General features: G+C 49.1%; 1 protein-coding gene across 1 annotated transcript in view; it reads right to left on the bottom strand.

Annotated features, from left to right (window-relative positions):
- ST7L (suppression of tumorigenicity 7 like) overlaps positions 1-12,142 on the bottom strand; it is a 53,746-nt gene that overhangs the window by 21,284 nt on the left and 20,320 nt on the right. Inside the window, exon 14 of the mRNA XM_006033297.2 lies at positions 9,767-9,906. Coding sequence (XP_006033359.1) covers positions 9,767-9,906 — 140 coding nt within the window. The remainder of the gene's footprint in view (positions 1-9,766; positions 9,907-12,142) is intronic.

The following is a 12,142-nucleotide window of genomic DNA, read 5'->3' as shown; positions in this document are numbered from 1 at the left end:
TCTTCCTAATGCTCTAGGTTTGAGGGGACCGACTGCATCTTTTCTGACTCCTTCTAGACTGAGTAACAAGTCTCCTGTAAGCTCCTTGAGGCAAGGACTAAAAGTCTTCTCAAGAGTCTGTGCACTGCCCACCCTTGGGGCTGGGACCTCAGGGGACCTGCGAGCACTGCTACGATATTTTTCCCATATTTGTAGTACACTGATCATGGCAACTATCGGCAGCTCTTAACAAGGTGGGATGGATTAAAAACAGCAGGCGTTGGGTAACATGGAAACAAGGCTAAAATCAGCACCCCATCCCAAAGGTCAAGAAGTCTACGACACATGGCATGGGCATAAGATGCTGTGCACGACTGCTCTAGGCGTTTTGTGCACGAGGGCCTGCACGGACCATTGAGCTCTCCCTGATGAGCGCATAGCCTTGGTGAGAGGAGAAGCGGGTCCTTTTGTCAGGGAGCTTTACACCAGAAAGTAGGCTGCTCTGTGAACTTTAGACAAGGAGGGGAACAAAAGCCTATGAGAAAGCCCTAAAAAGCAATGGTTCAGGTAGCTGAGCGAGATCGGAAATCCAGCTCGCGTAGCTTGGCGGAGCGAGGTCTGGCCCAGCAGCACGTATGCTGCGGTCGCTAGTGCCTGATGCTCCACTTCACAGCTATCATTGCCCCCGCTCGCTGGATTCAAGGTAGCCCAGCACCGCTGCTCCTGCTAAAAATCACACCAGCATCTGGCTGGAGATAACCATCCTCAACTGCAACCCTTCTGGCTGAAGGGCACTCGAGCTTAGGAGACCTCCCACAGCTCCCCTTGGCTTTAGCTGGATCCAGGGATGCTCAGTGGCTCTGAATAAAGGTCAGTTGCTACAGAAGTACAACTCTTTCTTTTCATGTGGACAAAGGAAAGCCTGCCATCAGTTCTGATCAGACCTGAACCAGATTCTGGTTGCGATGGCTGAGCCTGTCCTTTTGGGGTGTTACATTCTGGACAGTCTGGAACGGCAGCCTGCTTCACGGTGGTTTCTGGCACCTCATAATCTTAGTGGTTTGCCAAGACCTACCCTGTGATTTATGATGGAGGAAACAAATTCAAGCACCAATGAGAGAAAAATATGTAAACTAAGTTACTCAGCTCAGTAAAAGGTATTAACTTCTTTGAGCTTTTATGGAGTGTACAGCTGACAATACAGATTCAACAGGTGGGGAGGGGGGGGGAAAAAAAACCACACTCAGTGAAATACAATAAGTATAGTAGTAGGGGCTTAAATTCACCTAAAAAGCTTCCAAACAGACACATCCCCTTTCCCCTCCATCTACCAGGAACTTGTGTTGCGTGCGTCTGGTTACAAACTTATCCCTCACATCACCCTTTCCACCATGAACAAACCCTACAAACTTTCTGTTACAGAAAAGTCCCAAGTTAGATCATAAAGTCTACAAAAGTATCAAGAATTACTTGACAAAAGAACATTTCAGTTCTGAAGGGATAAATTCCAGGCATTCGACCTACATGCACATATAAGATTTGTTTAATAAACTCGCTATTATCCTACTCTAGGAGTTTTTATATCAAAGTTAAAACTATGCCTCCCTTTTGCACTGACTGGTGTTAAAAAACAGATTTCCACTATGAAGACACACTGTGAAGTACAAAAACATAACAAAATACAGAACTAGGAGCATTTGCAATGCTCTACAAACAAACAGAGATCAAAAGGCAAAAGATGGAGAAGGCCTGTTCCCAACCCTTTCCGCGTTGCGAGCCAATGTAAAAATTAGAAGCTGTTCTGGTTTGTTCTTTCATCCAAGCAGCTCTTGTAACTCATTTGGCGTTGTACGAGCCAAAAACAAAGTCCAGACAAGTATAGTGATATTCATGCTTAAGAACCAAATCATTTGAACTATTAGAGCGTGAATAAAAATGAGACCTAATCCATCATTTTTAAATAGCAAATATCAGCAGATACGCTACCTCGGTGATATTAAAACCCGATTTGCTTGTGGCCAGGCTCTAGATTTCCCGCAACCACCCCATAAGCAGCTCTCTGCCAGTTACACCCTACATTTGGCAAAAACATCTGCACACTCTGGACACTGGAGTCAAGTTCAGAAAGAAGAGAAGTAGCAGTATGTGACCGATGGGAACTGCAAGCAGATCTCCACCTTTAACTGATACATTCTTCCAGGTATGAACTTTAAATAAATGGAAATCCAGGGAATCCTCACTCCCATCTGACCTTCCAGCTCTGTGTGGCCACTGCTCCTGGCCGGACATCTGACCGTATTTGTTTTCTGTCTGTACACAGTTAGTGCCTGGAGGTACTGAGCTGACCCTAGCTAGGAAGGGTGGAGCTCGACTCATCCCTGCCCAGAGCAGATGTTCTCATACTCCAGTGCACGCTCCCAACACGGTGACAAAAACTATCATTTTCTTCCCAGTTTCAAACAAGTGTCTGAAAGCAAGGTATGAAAGCCACGCTCACCACAAGCACTTACTCCTACTGAAACCCCATTACCCCAGCTCCCCAGGGACTGCACAGTATGGTTTTCCCATTGAAAAAAAGGGAAATGGAGAAAAAGGTGAAAGCATGCGTCTAAGGCCACGTAACAGAAGACAGGGCCTCAGCCTCCCAGTTTCCACTTTAACTGGGGAAGTTACACACCTGACCCAGGTAAACAAATGGTTTCCCATTTTTTTTCCCAAGTTAATAGGAAGCCCCCCTGTTCTGATAAGGAGGATTATTCCTTTACGCAGTCAAAGGAGAGGGCACATCTGAGGCTAATGGAGCAGTCAGTATAACACTGCCTGCATTTCCCAAGGGTGTTATCCCTAGCAATACTCCTGTGAGAGTCCTGGCAGCAACCACACTCCTTGGCTGACCTCCCTTTCCTTGGAAATAAGTGCTTAAATACCCTGGCAAATAAGCAAGCCCTGTGCTCGGTCTTTTGCCCCCCACGGGGCAATGTGTCCCTTGGCAATCAAAATCTTGCTCTGCGAAGCCAATGTAACACGCACACAAAACGCGTTTGGCTGAAAGAGCAGCAGAGAGCATGTTGCCGAGCGGCGCTGTACTAGTGTAGCATCTGACCCTGTATCTCTTTGGAAATCATACAACTCTGCTAATGCAGTCCTCAAAGAATTAATCAAGCAGATTGTTAGGACCCGGTTTCTGTGAAGCCAGCCAATTACGAGCAGCGCAGAAATTTGTCCAACTACATTTTCCCACATAAAGATGAACAGGACAGGGTGGAAAGCGAGCCCCATTCGCAGAATGTCCTGGCCTGGGCATCACCAAAGAGAAACACCAGCAAAACAGATTGAGAACTGTTCACTTTTAAAACGAGAAGTGTTGTTGCTGCTTTCTGCCTCGTCACCCAGACCGCTGAACAAAAGGAAAGCCAACTTGGCCTCACCCCACAGCTATTCAAGTTTTGCTAGTCACGGAAGGCTTTCACGCATGGTCAGTGGCTCTGCGGTCAGCACTCCGCACTGCTGCACAGAGCCTTAGTCTAGATGAGGCCAGGCATCTTCCAGAGTTTAAGTGGGGAGAGATGAAAGGTGAGGTGGGCTGGGAAGCAGCTAGCTGAAGCAGCACCTGAGCTCTGAGAATCAAGCTGTTACCAGGGTATATAACCTTATAAAGGGCCGGAAGAAGCAAGGGAGAGAAACTGTTAAGAGGAGCAGGAAGGGTGCCTGGGGGAATCATCAGTTCTTGGAGACCTGCAAAACATTTTGCACCTCCGCAGCACATTCCAGAAGGGCCCCGACATGCTTCATGAAGGTTAGCAAGAACCCCAGGGTCTGGGGTGGGGGGACAGATGCGCAGCATGGCAGAATTAAACCCCATGGCCAGTTTCCATGCAGTAGTGCCTAATGGCAGAGCAGAACAAAAGAGGGTGTGTTAACTGCGTCATCCCAGTAATGTAGCTCCCCACCTAGTAACTGCAACCAGATTGTTTTATATCCAATTGTTCCCGTTTCTAACATGCAAATGGAAGTTAATTAACTTCTGAAGCAGCTAGCTTGGAAGCGAACACGCAATTTACCTCTGTCCCTGTCAGCCCCTTACTGGTAATCCCGCTGCCTGGGCAGTGGAAGCTATTGCAGTGCTTTCCCTGGGCTCCATTCTGCCTTTTCACTCACTTCTCAGAGTCTCCGGTTACCAATTTATTTTTCTGCAGCTCACACGTTGTAAACCTCGACTTTTATGAGAATAAAATCCACCTTCATCACGGCACTTGGTGCTGAAATGCTCTGCTGCCACTATAACAGCCCAAATTAATGCCCTACTATGTTACGGTCGCTCTACTTCCTTGCCAAAGGCAGAGAATTTCTTCCATCCTGCAAGAAGCATTCTTCATGGACTAGTATTTTAGGAAGGTGGAATACTTTACTGAACTTGGTGTTGGCTACGGGGGAGGACCTGGTAGGGGAGCTGCAGATTCCCCTATCAAATTCACCATACGGCATAGGGTGGGTAAGATAACTAGTAGGGTGGAAGTGTTTGACTTTAGGAAGGCTGACTCCAGTGTGCTCAGGAGTCTAATCAACGACGCACCGCAGAAGAGTATTGGCGAGCTGGGAGTCCAGGAAGGGTGGTTGTTCCTAAAGGAAGTGATCCTTCAGGCACAGAGGGAGACTATCCCAGTACAAGGGAAAAAGGGGGAAAGGAACCAAAAAACTTCCCTGGCTTATCGGGGAAATCCAGGGGAACTTAAGGGAAAAAAAAGAAGGCACATAGGCGGTGGAAGCAGGGCGAAGCTACCGAGGAGTATACCTACTTGGCCTGCACTTGCAGGGAGGCGGTCAGAAAGGCCAAAGCAACTACAGAGCTGAGGCTGGCAACACAATTTAAAGACGACAAAAAGCCCTTTTTTTCCCCCTACGTACGTAGGGAGTAAAAGGAAGGCACAGGGCAGCACAGGACCCCTACTGAACAAGGTGCAACTAGTGACAGAGGGGGAGGACAAGGCTGAGCTGTTCAATTAGTTTTTTGCCTCAGTGGTCCTGAACAGAGCTCAAGATAAGTCTCCTAATGGGGTCTTAGACAAGCATCAGCGGGTTGACACTGCCTTGGTGCAGAGTCACTTGGATGGACTGGGAGTGTTCAAGTCAGCAGGCCCAGATGAGCTGCACCCGAGACTATTGAAGGAACTGGCCGGCACCATAGCAGAACCACTGGCACGGCTGTTTGAGCGCTTGTGATGCTCGGGTCAGGTCCCGGAGGACTGGAAAAGGGCTAAAGCAGTCTCCATTTTCAAGAATAGGAGAAAGGAGGATCTGAGTAATTATCGGCCAGTCAGTCTCACCTCCATCCTTGGAAAAGTCTTTGAAAAGATTATGAAGGATCATATTTGTGGGAGTCCAGCAGGAAAAATAATGCAGCAGGGAAACCAGCATGGATTCATAGCAGGTAGATCATGCCTGACCCATCTGGTTTCGTTTTATGACAGAGTCACAAAATGCTTAGAAACAGAAGTAGAGGTGATGTCGTTTTCGTGGACTTAAGCAAGGCCTTCGATACGGTATTTCATCGCATCCTCATAAATAAATTAAGAGGCTGTGACGTGGACGTTTACACGGTCAGTTGAGTGGCAAACTGGGTTAGCGGTCGCACCCAGAGAGTGGTAGCAGACGGGTCGGTGTCACCCTGGATGGATGTGGGTAGTGGGGTCCCGCAGAGTTCAGTCCTTGGACCTGTACTCTTCAATATCTTCATCAGTGACTTGGATGTGGGTGTGAAGCATACTCTGTCCAAGTTTGCAGACGATACTAAATAGTGGGGCACATTGCACACTCTGGAGGGTAGAGAACGATTGCAGGCAGACCTGGACAGGTTAGAAAAGTGGGCAGTACACAATAGGATGCAGTACAAGGACAAGTGCAGAGTGCTGCACCTAGGGCGCAAAAATATCCAGCACACCTACCTACTGACTGACAAATGACCCTCTCACCAGCACAGAAGCAGAAAGGGATCAGAGTCATAGTGGACTCCAAGAGGTACGAGTTGTCAGCGTGACGAAATCATCAGCAAAGCTAACCGCACTTTATCATGCATCAGCAGATGCATGACAAATAGATCCAAGGAGGCAATACTTCCCCTGCATGCGGCATTGGTCAGACCGCAGTTGGAGGACCGCGTCCAGTTTTGGGCGCCGTACTTCAAGAACGATGTTGATAGACTTGAGAGGGTCCAGAGGAGGGCCGCTCATATGGTTAGGGGCTTACAGGACAAGCCCTACGAGAAGAGACTGAGGGACCTGGACCTCTTCAGCCTCTGCAAGAGAAGGCTGAGAAGTGACCTTGTGGCCTCCTACACATTCATTAGGGGGACACAGCAAGGGATCGGAGATGCCCTGTTCACCAGGGTGCCTCTTGGGGTAACAAGGAGCAACGGTCACAAACTGACAGAGATCGGATTTAGGCTAGATATCAGGAAAAGCTTCTTCACGGTAAGGGCGGCCAAAATTTGGAATGGGCTTCCAAGGGAGGTGGTGCCCTCCCCTACCATGGGGGTCTTCAAGAGAAGGGCAGGTAGGCATCTGGCTGGAGTCATCTGACCCCAGCGCTCTTTCCTGCCTAGGCAGGGGGTCGGACTCTATGATCTGTTGAGGTCCCTTCCGACCCGAGCATCTAGGAATCTATGAAGGAAGACAGAGCAACTCCTGGCCCGATGCCCTAGACTTACACCACCACCATTATCCAGACAAGCTGAAAATGTTGCCCTTCGTGAGACAGAATCTACACAGCAGCGCAAGCTGTGCCGAGAGACAGCAAGCACCTTGTGCCGGGTTTACACTGCTTCAGCTAATGAGAGGATCTACTCACCGCTCAGCGCAACATCTTTGTGGCTCAGGCCCAGTTCACAGAAAGCCCTACCTGGCTATTAGTGAAATCAGAAGAGAGAGAGCTACACAGGGGTCTAGTTTGAAAAATTCTCTCCTTGCCTTGACTGTAGCCAGGCAGGGATTAGGACCCACTATGCACCCCCAACTAGCCAAGAATCATAGAAGTAGGGTCGGAAGGGACCTTGTAGATCTTCAAGTCCGACCCCCTGCCTGGGCAGGAAGAAAACTGGGCTCAAATGACCCCAGCCAGGTAGGCATCGAGCCACTTCTTAAAGACCCCCAGGGTAGGAGCCAGCACCACTTCCCTTGGAAGTTGCTTCCAGATCCTAGCCGCCCTGACTGTGAAGTAGTTCCTACGGATGTCTAATCTAAACCTACTCTCCAACAACTTGTGGCCGTTATTCCTTGTTACCCCGGGGGGCGCTAGGGGAAACAAGGTCTCCACAAACCCTTCTGGTCCCCCCTAGTGAGTTTATAGACGGTCACCAGGTCCCCCTCAGCCTTCTCTTGTGAAGGCGGAACAGGTGCAGGCCCCGTAGCCTCTTCTCGTAGGGTCTGCCCTGCTGTCCCTGGATCATGCGGGTAGCCCTCCTCTGGACCCTCTCAATGTTGTCCACATCCCACTTGAAGGGGGTGCCCAGAACTGGACACAGTACTCCAGCTGCGGCCTGACCAGTGTCGCGTAGAGGGGGAGGATCACCTCCTTGGACCTACTGGAGATGCACCTGTAGATGCACAATAAGGTCCGGTTAGCCCCGCCGACCGTGACCTCGCATTGTCAGCCCACGTTCATCTTGGAGTCAATAATGACTCCAAGATCCCTTTCTGCCTCTGTGCTCTCAAGGGAGTTTCCCATCTTATAAGTGTGCTGCCGGTTACTACTGCCCAAGTGCAGCACCCTGCACTTGTCCGTATTGAAACGCATCCTGTTTTTGTTAGCCCACCCCTGCAACCTATCCAGGTCTTTCTGCAGTCTCTCCCTCCCTGCTAACATGCCCACCTCTCCCCATATTTTTGTATCATCAGCAAATTTGAACAGGTTGCTTTTCACCCCGTCGTCCAAATCGCTGATAAAGAAATTGAACAACGCGGGCCCGAGGACTGAGCTCTGGGGGACTCCACTGCCCACTTCCCCCCAAGGTCGAATATGATCAGTCCCCCTGCCAAAGAGAGCTTACAGGGCAAGAGCAGGAGAGAAGCCCACTTGCTGTGTTCCTTTAACGTGGCTCCCAGTGACAACACCACGCTGCTGTTTGAACTGACTGGAGCTCCCGACTCAGCCACTTCTCACAGTCAGGTAAAGGAGGCAGTTTGCAGGGCAACTTCCACCATAGCTTCTTACCTCCATGCATTTATTGCTCAGCTGCTCACAGAAAGCCTCTGCCTCAGTTTCCCATGGTGACACAGCACGGACTCCATGCACACAAGCAGCAGGAGTTCATTTGCCTATTTTCAATCACTAGAATTTGAGAAAAGATGTGAACAAAAGCCATGTGGTCCTTGACCCCACCACCAGGTTGTTCTCTGCTGTATGCTGGACTTCAACCATGTTCCTTGCTGTGGCATCCTGGCACCCTGTAGCAGGGCTTTAAATGACAGAGCTGTCACATGTGTTCTAACTTCCCCAACGGCTAGAAGGCAAAGTAAGAGAAAGAGGAACCAGCAAGAATGGAGCCGCACAAGATGAGTGACTACCTTCTCCATGGAATTTCTGAGGATTCATTTCTAGTCGGCGTTCAGCTTCAGCCATGTGCAATAACCCAGGTTTCCTGCCATCACCCATCAGCCCTCACCATTGCTATCCCGGAGCAGCCTGAGAAGCAGCTATCCCGCCATCTGCAGCATGGAAAGAGGCAGCAGGGGCACAAGGGCACAAAGCTGCAGCAGGGAGGAAGGAGGCCAACAGCTCAAAAAGGGGCAGAACATGCTCATTCCTTAAGCACAGACACTTGCCTTGGCACAGTACATGATGCGAACCGTCTCTGCCTCAGGGAGATGACCGTTTAAGCCAGTGATTCTCAGGAAGGATGAGGAGGCACCCCGGGGCATGGCAAGATCCTTTTAAGGGTGCTGTGCAATATCAGCACTGAGAAGCGAGCTAAACCTACATGTGATTCACATGATAAACCCAGAGATTTCAAGAAGAGACCCACAGGGTCAAAAACACACCAACCTGCTGTGGTCTTTCCGAGTTCTTTGCAACAGAAGAATCGCTATTATTTTTCTATAGTCAAAAATGAAAGAAAGCTCAGAGCTGGCATTTTCCAAGGGGGACCTTGAGCCTGAGAAAGGGTACCACTCATCTGAGCACTCCCATGGCTTTTGTTTTAATTTGTTCAGTACTCAAGATCCCTAAACTCCAAATTCACAAGCTTCTGCTTCCAATAGTTGTGGTTTAACTAAAACTCAGAAAGAAGAGAGCAGGCTGGTGTGGACCTTGGTCTGTAACTGGTGTTAAGCCTCTCCAAGGGTGGTCTTCAGGGGTCAGTTTTGCAACTCAAGAACCCTGATCTTTATAAAAAGCAAGGAACCAGGCCCCTGGGTATGTCTGTGCTGCAGCTCTAAGGCTGCTGGGCACCCACCCACTTCCCAGGTTTTGCACTTCCCAGAAGGCAGCAATGACGCTGCTCCGAGGCATCCATATGACCCTTTGAGACCAGCTCTGAGAGAACCCCTGGAGTAGCTCTGCTGCTGTTCCCCTGGGTTTGGTGCAGGCACAGGCAGCAGGCAGGTGGAGCATGCTCGAGAGTGGTGTTGACCCAACCCTAGTCAGTAGCAAATCAAGTGCAATAACTCTGGCTTCAGAAGCAGGCACCTGTGAGTGCAAATCCACAGCCCCTCAGAGCATTTGCATTCAGGGGACCTCAGCATCTTGACATCCCCCAACTGCCCTCAGCGAGCCCTGGAAGGGAGGCAATACTTACAGATTTAGCAAACACGACCATGAGTTCAGGGAACTGGTGCATGAGGAGGGCAAGCATTGCTGAAAACGAGCACAGCCCTGCCGTGAAGTGGATAAAGAAAGGAAGCTCCTTCTGCGGGTAAACGGAGACGTCATGAAACGCTGAAAGGAAAACAACCACAAACTGACTCTCTCATGTCTACGGGGGTGAGCACAAGAGGTCACAGCTACACGGCAGCTGCTGCAGCATGGCCGCGGTCCGACACTCCCATCAGTTCACGTCACAGGCACAAACGTGGACCTGCGGCTACACGTATCCCAGCCCGCACGCTGCCATGAGCCAACATAGCTTAACTTTGATTCATCTTCAGTCTCATGCATTAGATGGTTTCCATTCTCTTGTTACTTAGGAGTCCCATTAAAGCTACCCTTCCCCACCCCTGCACCCTCCTCCTGACCTCCTTCAGCCTAAAGTGAAGCAGTTGGCTGGACTGTCTCCGATACCGACTGTTGTGGCAAGACAGAAGGAAATGGTGTAAAGTTTGCAGCCCACTTTCAAGACAATGGTTCCAATCCAAACACTTGGCCCAGTTTAAACAAATCAAGGGATTTTTAACGGCTATGCACACTCATTCTGTTATTTAACCAAATGCCGCATTGGAGAAAACAAACATCATATTTGTTATGCTTTCTATGGCAGGAGGTCTGTTTATCTGAGCAATTCCCATGTTTGAGAGCAAAATAACTCTGAAAGCAAGCATCAGAGCCAACGTACACTCGGTAGTTTCTACTCAAGCTTCCCAAGATGCTGGCTGGCAGACTACCGTAAATTTTGGAGCAGCTGACAAAGCAGACCTCAAAGAAAGCAGGACTGAGACCGGGTTATAAATTTTGTACATAACGGTTCTTTGCAATTTATACTCCCGGGCAAAGAAATCAGCAGATGACTAGACAGCTCAGGGACTGGACTGTGGAGCTTTCACTGCTCAAGACATGGAAAGCAGGCACCAATGGGGGATCATCTGGTGAATTTGCTAGTCCCGCTGGCTCTGGTAACTTGCCGCCCTTGAAGCTTCTACCTAACAGTTTTGCAAGGATTTTAAACAGATGGGAGAAGCAGGTTGTTGTGTGCATACAGTGCTTTACAAGGGCCTTCAACCTGCTGCACTTGATTCTGTGGCAGCTCCAGGAGAAAACAAAAAGAAAGAAAGAAAAAACCTTTCGGATGAATTACATATAAAACCTCCCTGTGGCTACGATCAGCAAACAAAAAGGAGACTAAACCTTATCTGAATACCCCAGCTGGAGGGGATTCCTTTCAAGCAGGAGGGAGAGGAGGGGAAATAGGAGCAAACCAGCTGCCCCAACACATGTAGGGAGAAGAACAAACCAAAATGAGAAGCCTTTTCCAGGCACCCAGAGCTGCTGCTACACATGGAAGTGTGTGTACAAAGCCCTACACGTTCAAAATGTCCCTGGTGACTCAGTGCTTAGCAGGAGCTTATCCTCCACCCAGTTAGGAACTCTATGTGAAACAGATAAGAGTTGTATTTTGAAAGCAGAGGCTTCAGGGGAAGGCTGTCCAATAAAAGCGTTAAGAAGATTTTATTTATGGACAGTTTTATATTTAAAATGCAGTAGGAATGCGTGAGTGATCGTGTTGAAATTCATGCATGTGTTGGCGTTTAATTATGCTGGGAAGTCTGCAGCCCGGGTTAGTCGCTAACCGAGGAATTCCTTCTGCAATATCCTGCATAAGTGAGAAATGAGTAATTTAAGGCAGTCTGGGGGCAGATTTGAATTACACATTTTATACGGAACTTCAGGTTTTTGTAACAGAAACACACGTGTAAAGTTTGCTCTTCTGTCGCCAGATCCCTTGCGTGTCCCCTGATACTTTCGTAGTAGCTCTCTCTACTCCATGAAAAACTAGAGAGATCCCAGCGTTGCAGGTGCCCACGCTAACAAAGTCCCAGAACCGTGTAAGATGAAACAAGAGCCCCTATGCTATCTAAATGAGTGCTGATCTCTGACGCAGCGAGCAAGGGCTCTAGCAGTGTGTCGGCAGGCTGCTTAGCTCGAATCGTCAGATAGCTGCAAGATCATGAATTGATGGAGGAGACCTACGCTGGTGTGCGTCGGGGTTCTCTGAAACTGTGCAACAGGTTAGCAGCTTTTAAGAGTCATTAGGTGGGTGCGTACCAATAAATGACTCAAGACAGGACCCAGCACAGTGGTCTATCCTTTGACAGGCCGCCCAAGATGAATGCGAGAAAGGCTTCACAAGCGACTCCAATCCAAGCTCCTGAAATTATTTCTAGCATGCTTGTTACTTTCTGGAAATAGCAAAGACGACAGCTTCACAGCAACTGCTCAGAAGCCCAGTTTTGGTGTCTCC

The sequence above is a fragment of the Alligator sinensis genome, unplaced genomic scaffold (genome assembly GCF_000455745.1).
Source record: "Alligator sinensis unplaced genomic scaffold, ASM45574v1 scaffold1218_1, whole genome shotgun sequence".
Classification (NCBI taxonomy): Eukaryota; Metazoa; Chordata; order Crocodylia; family Alligatoridae; genus Alligator; species Alligator sinensis.
The sequence above is the reverse complement of the archived record's forward strand: the minus strand, read 5'-3'. Positions and strand labels throughout refer to the sequence as shown.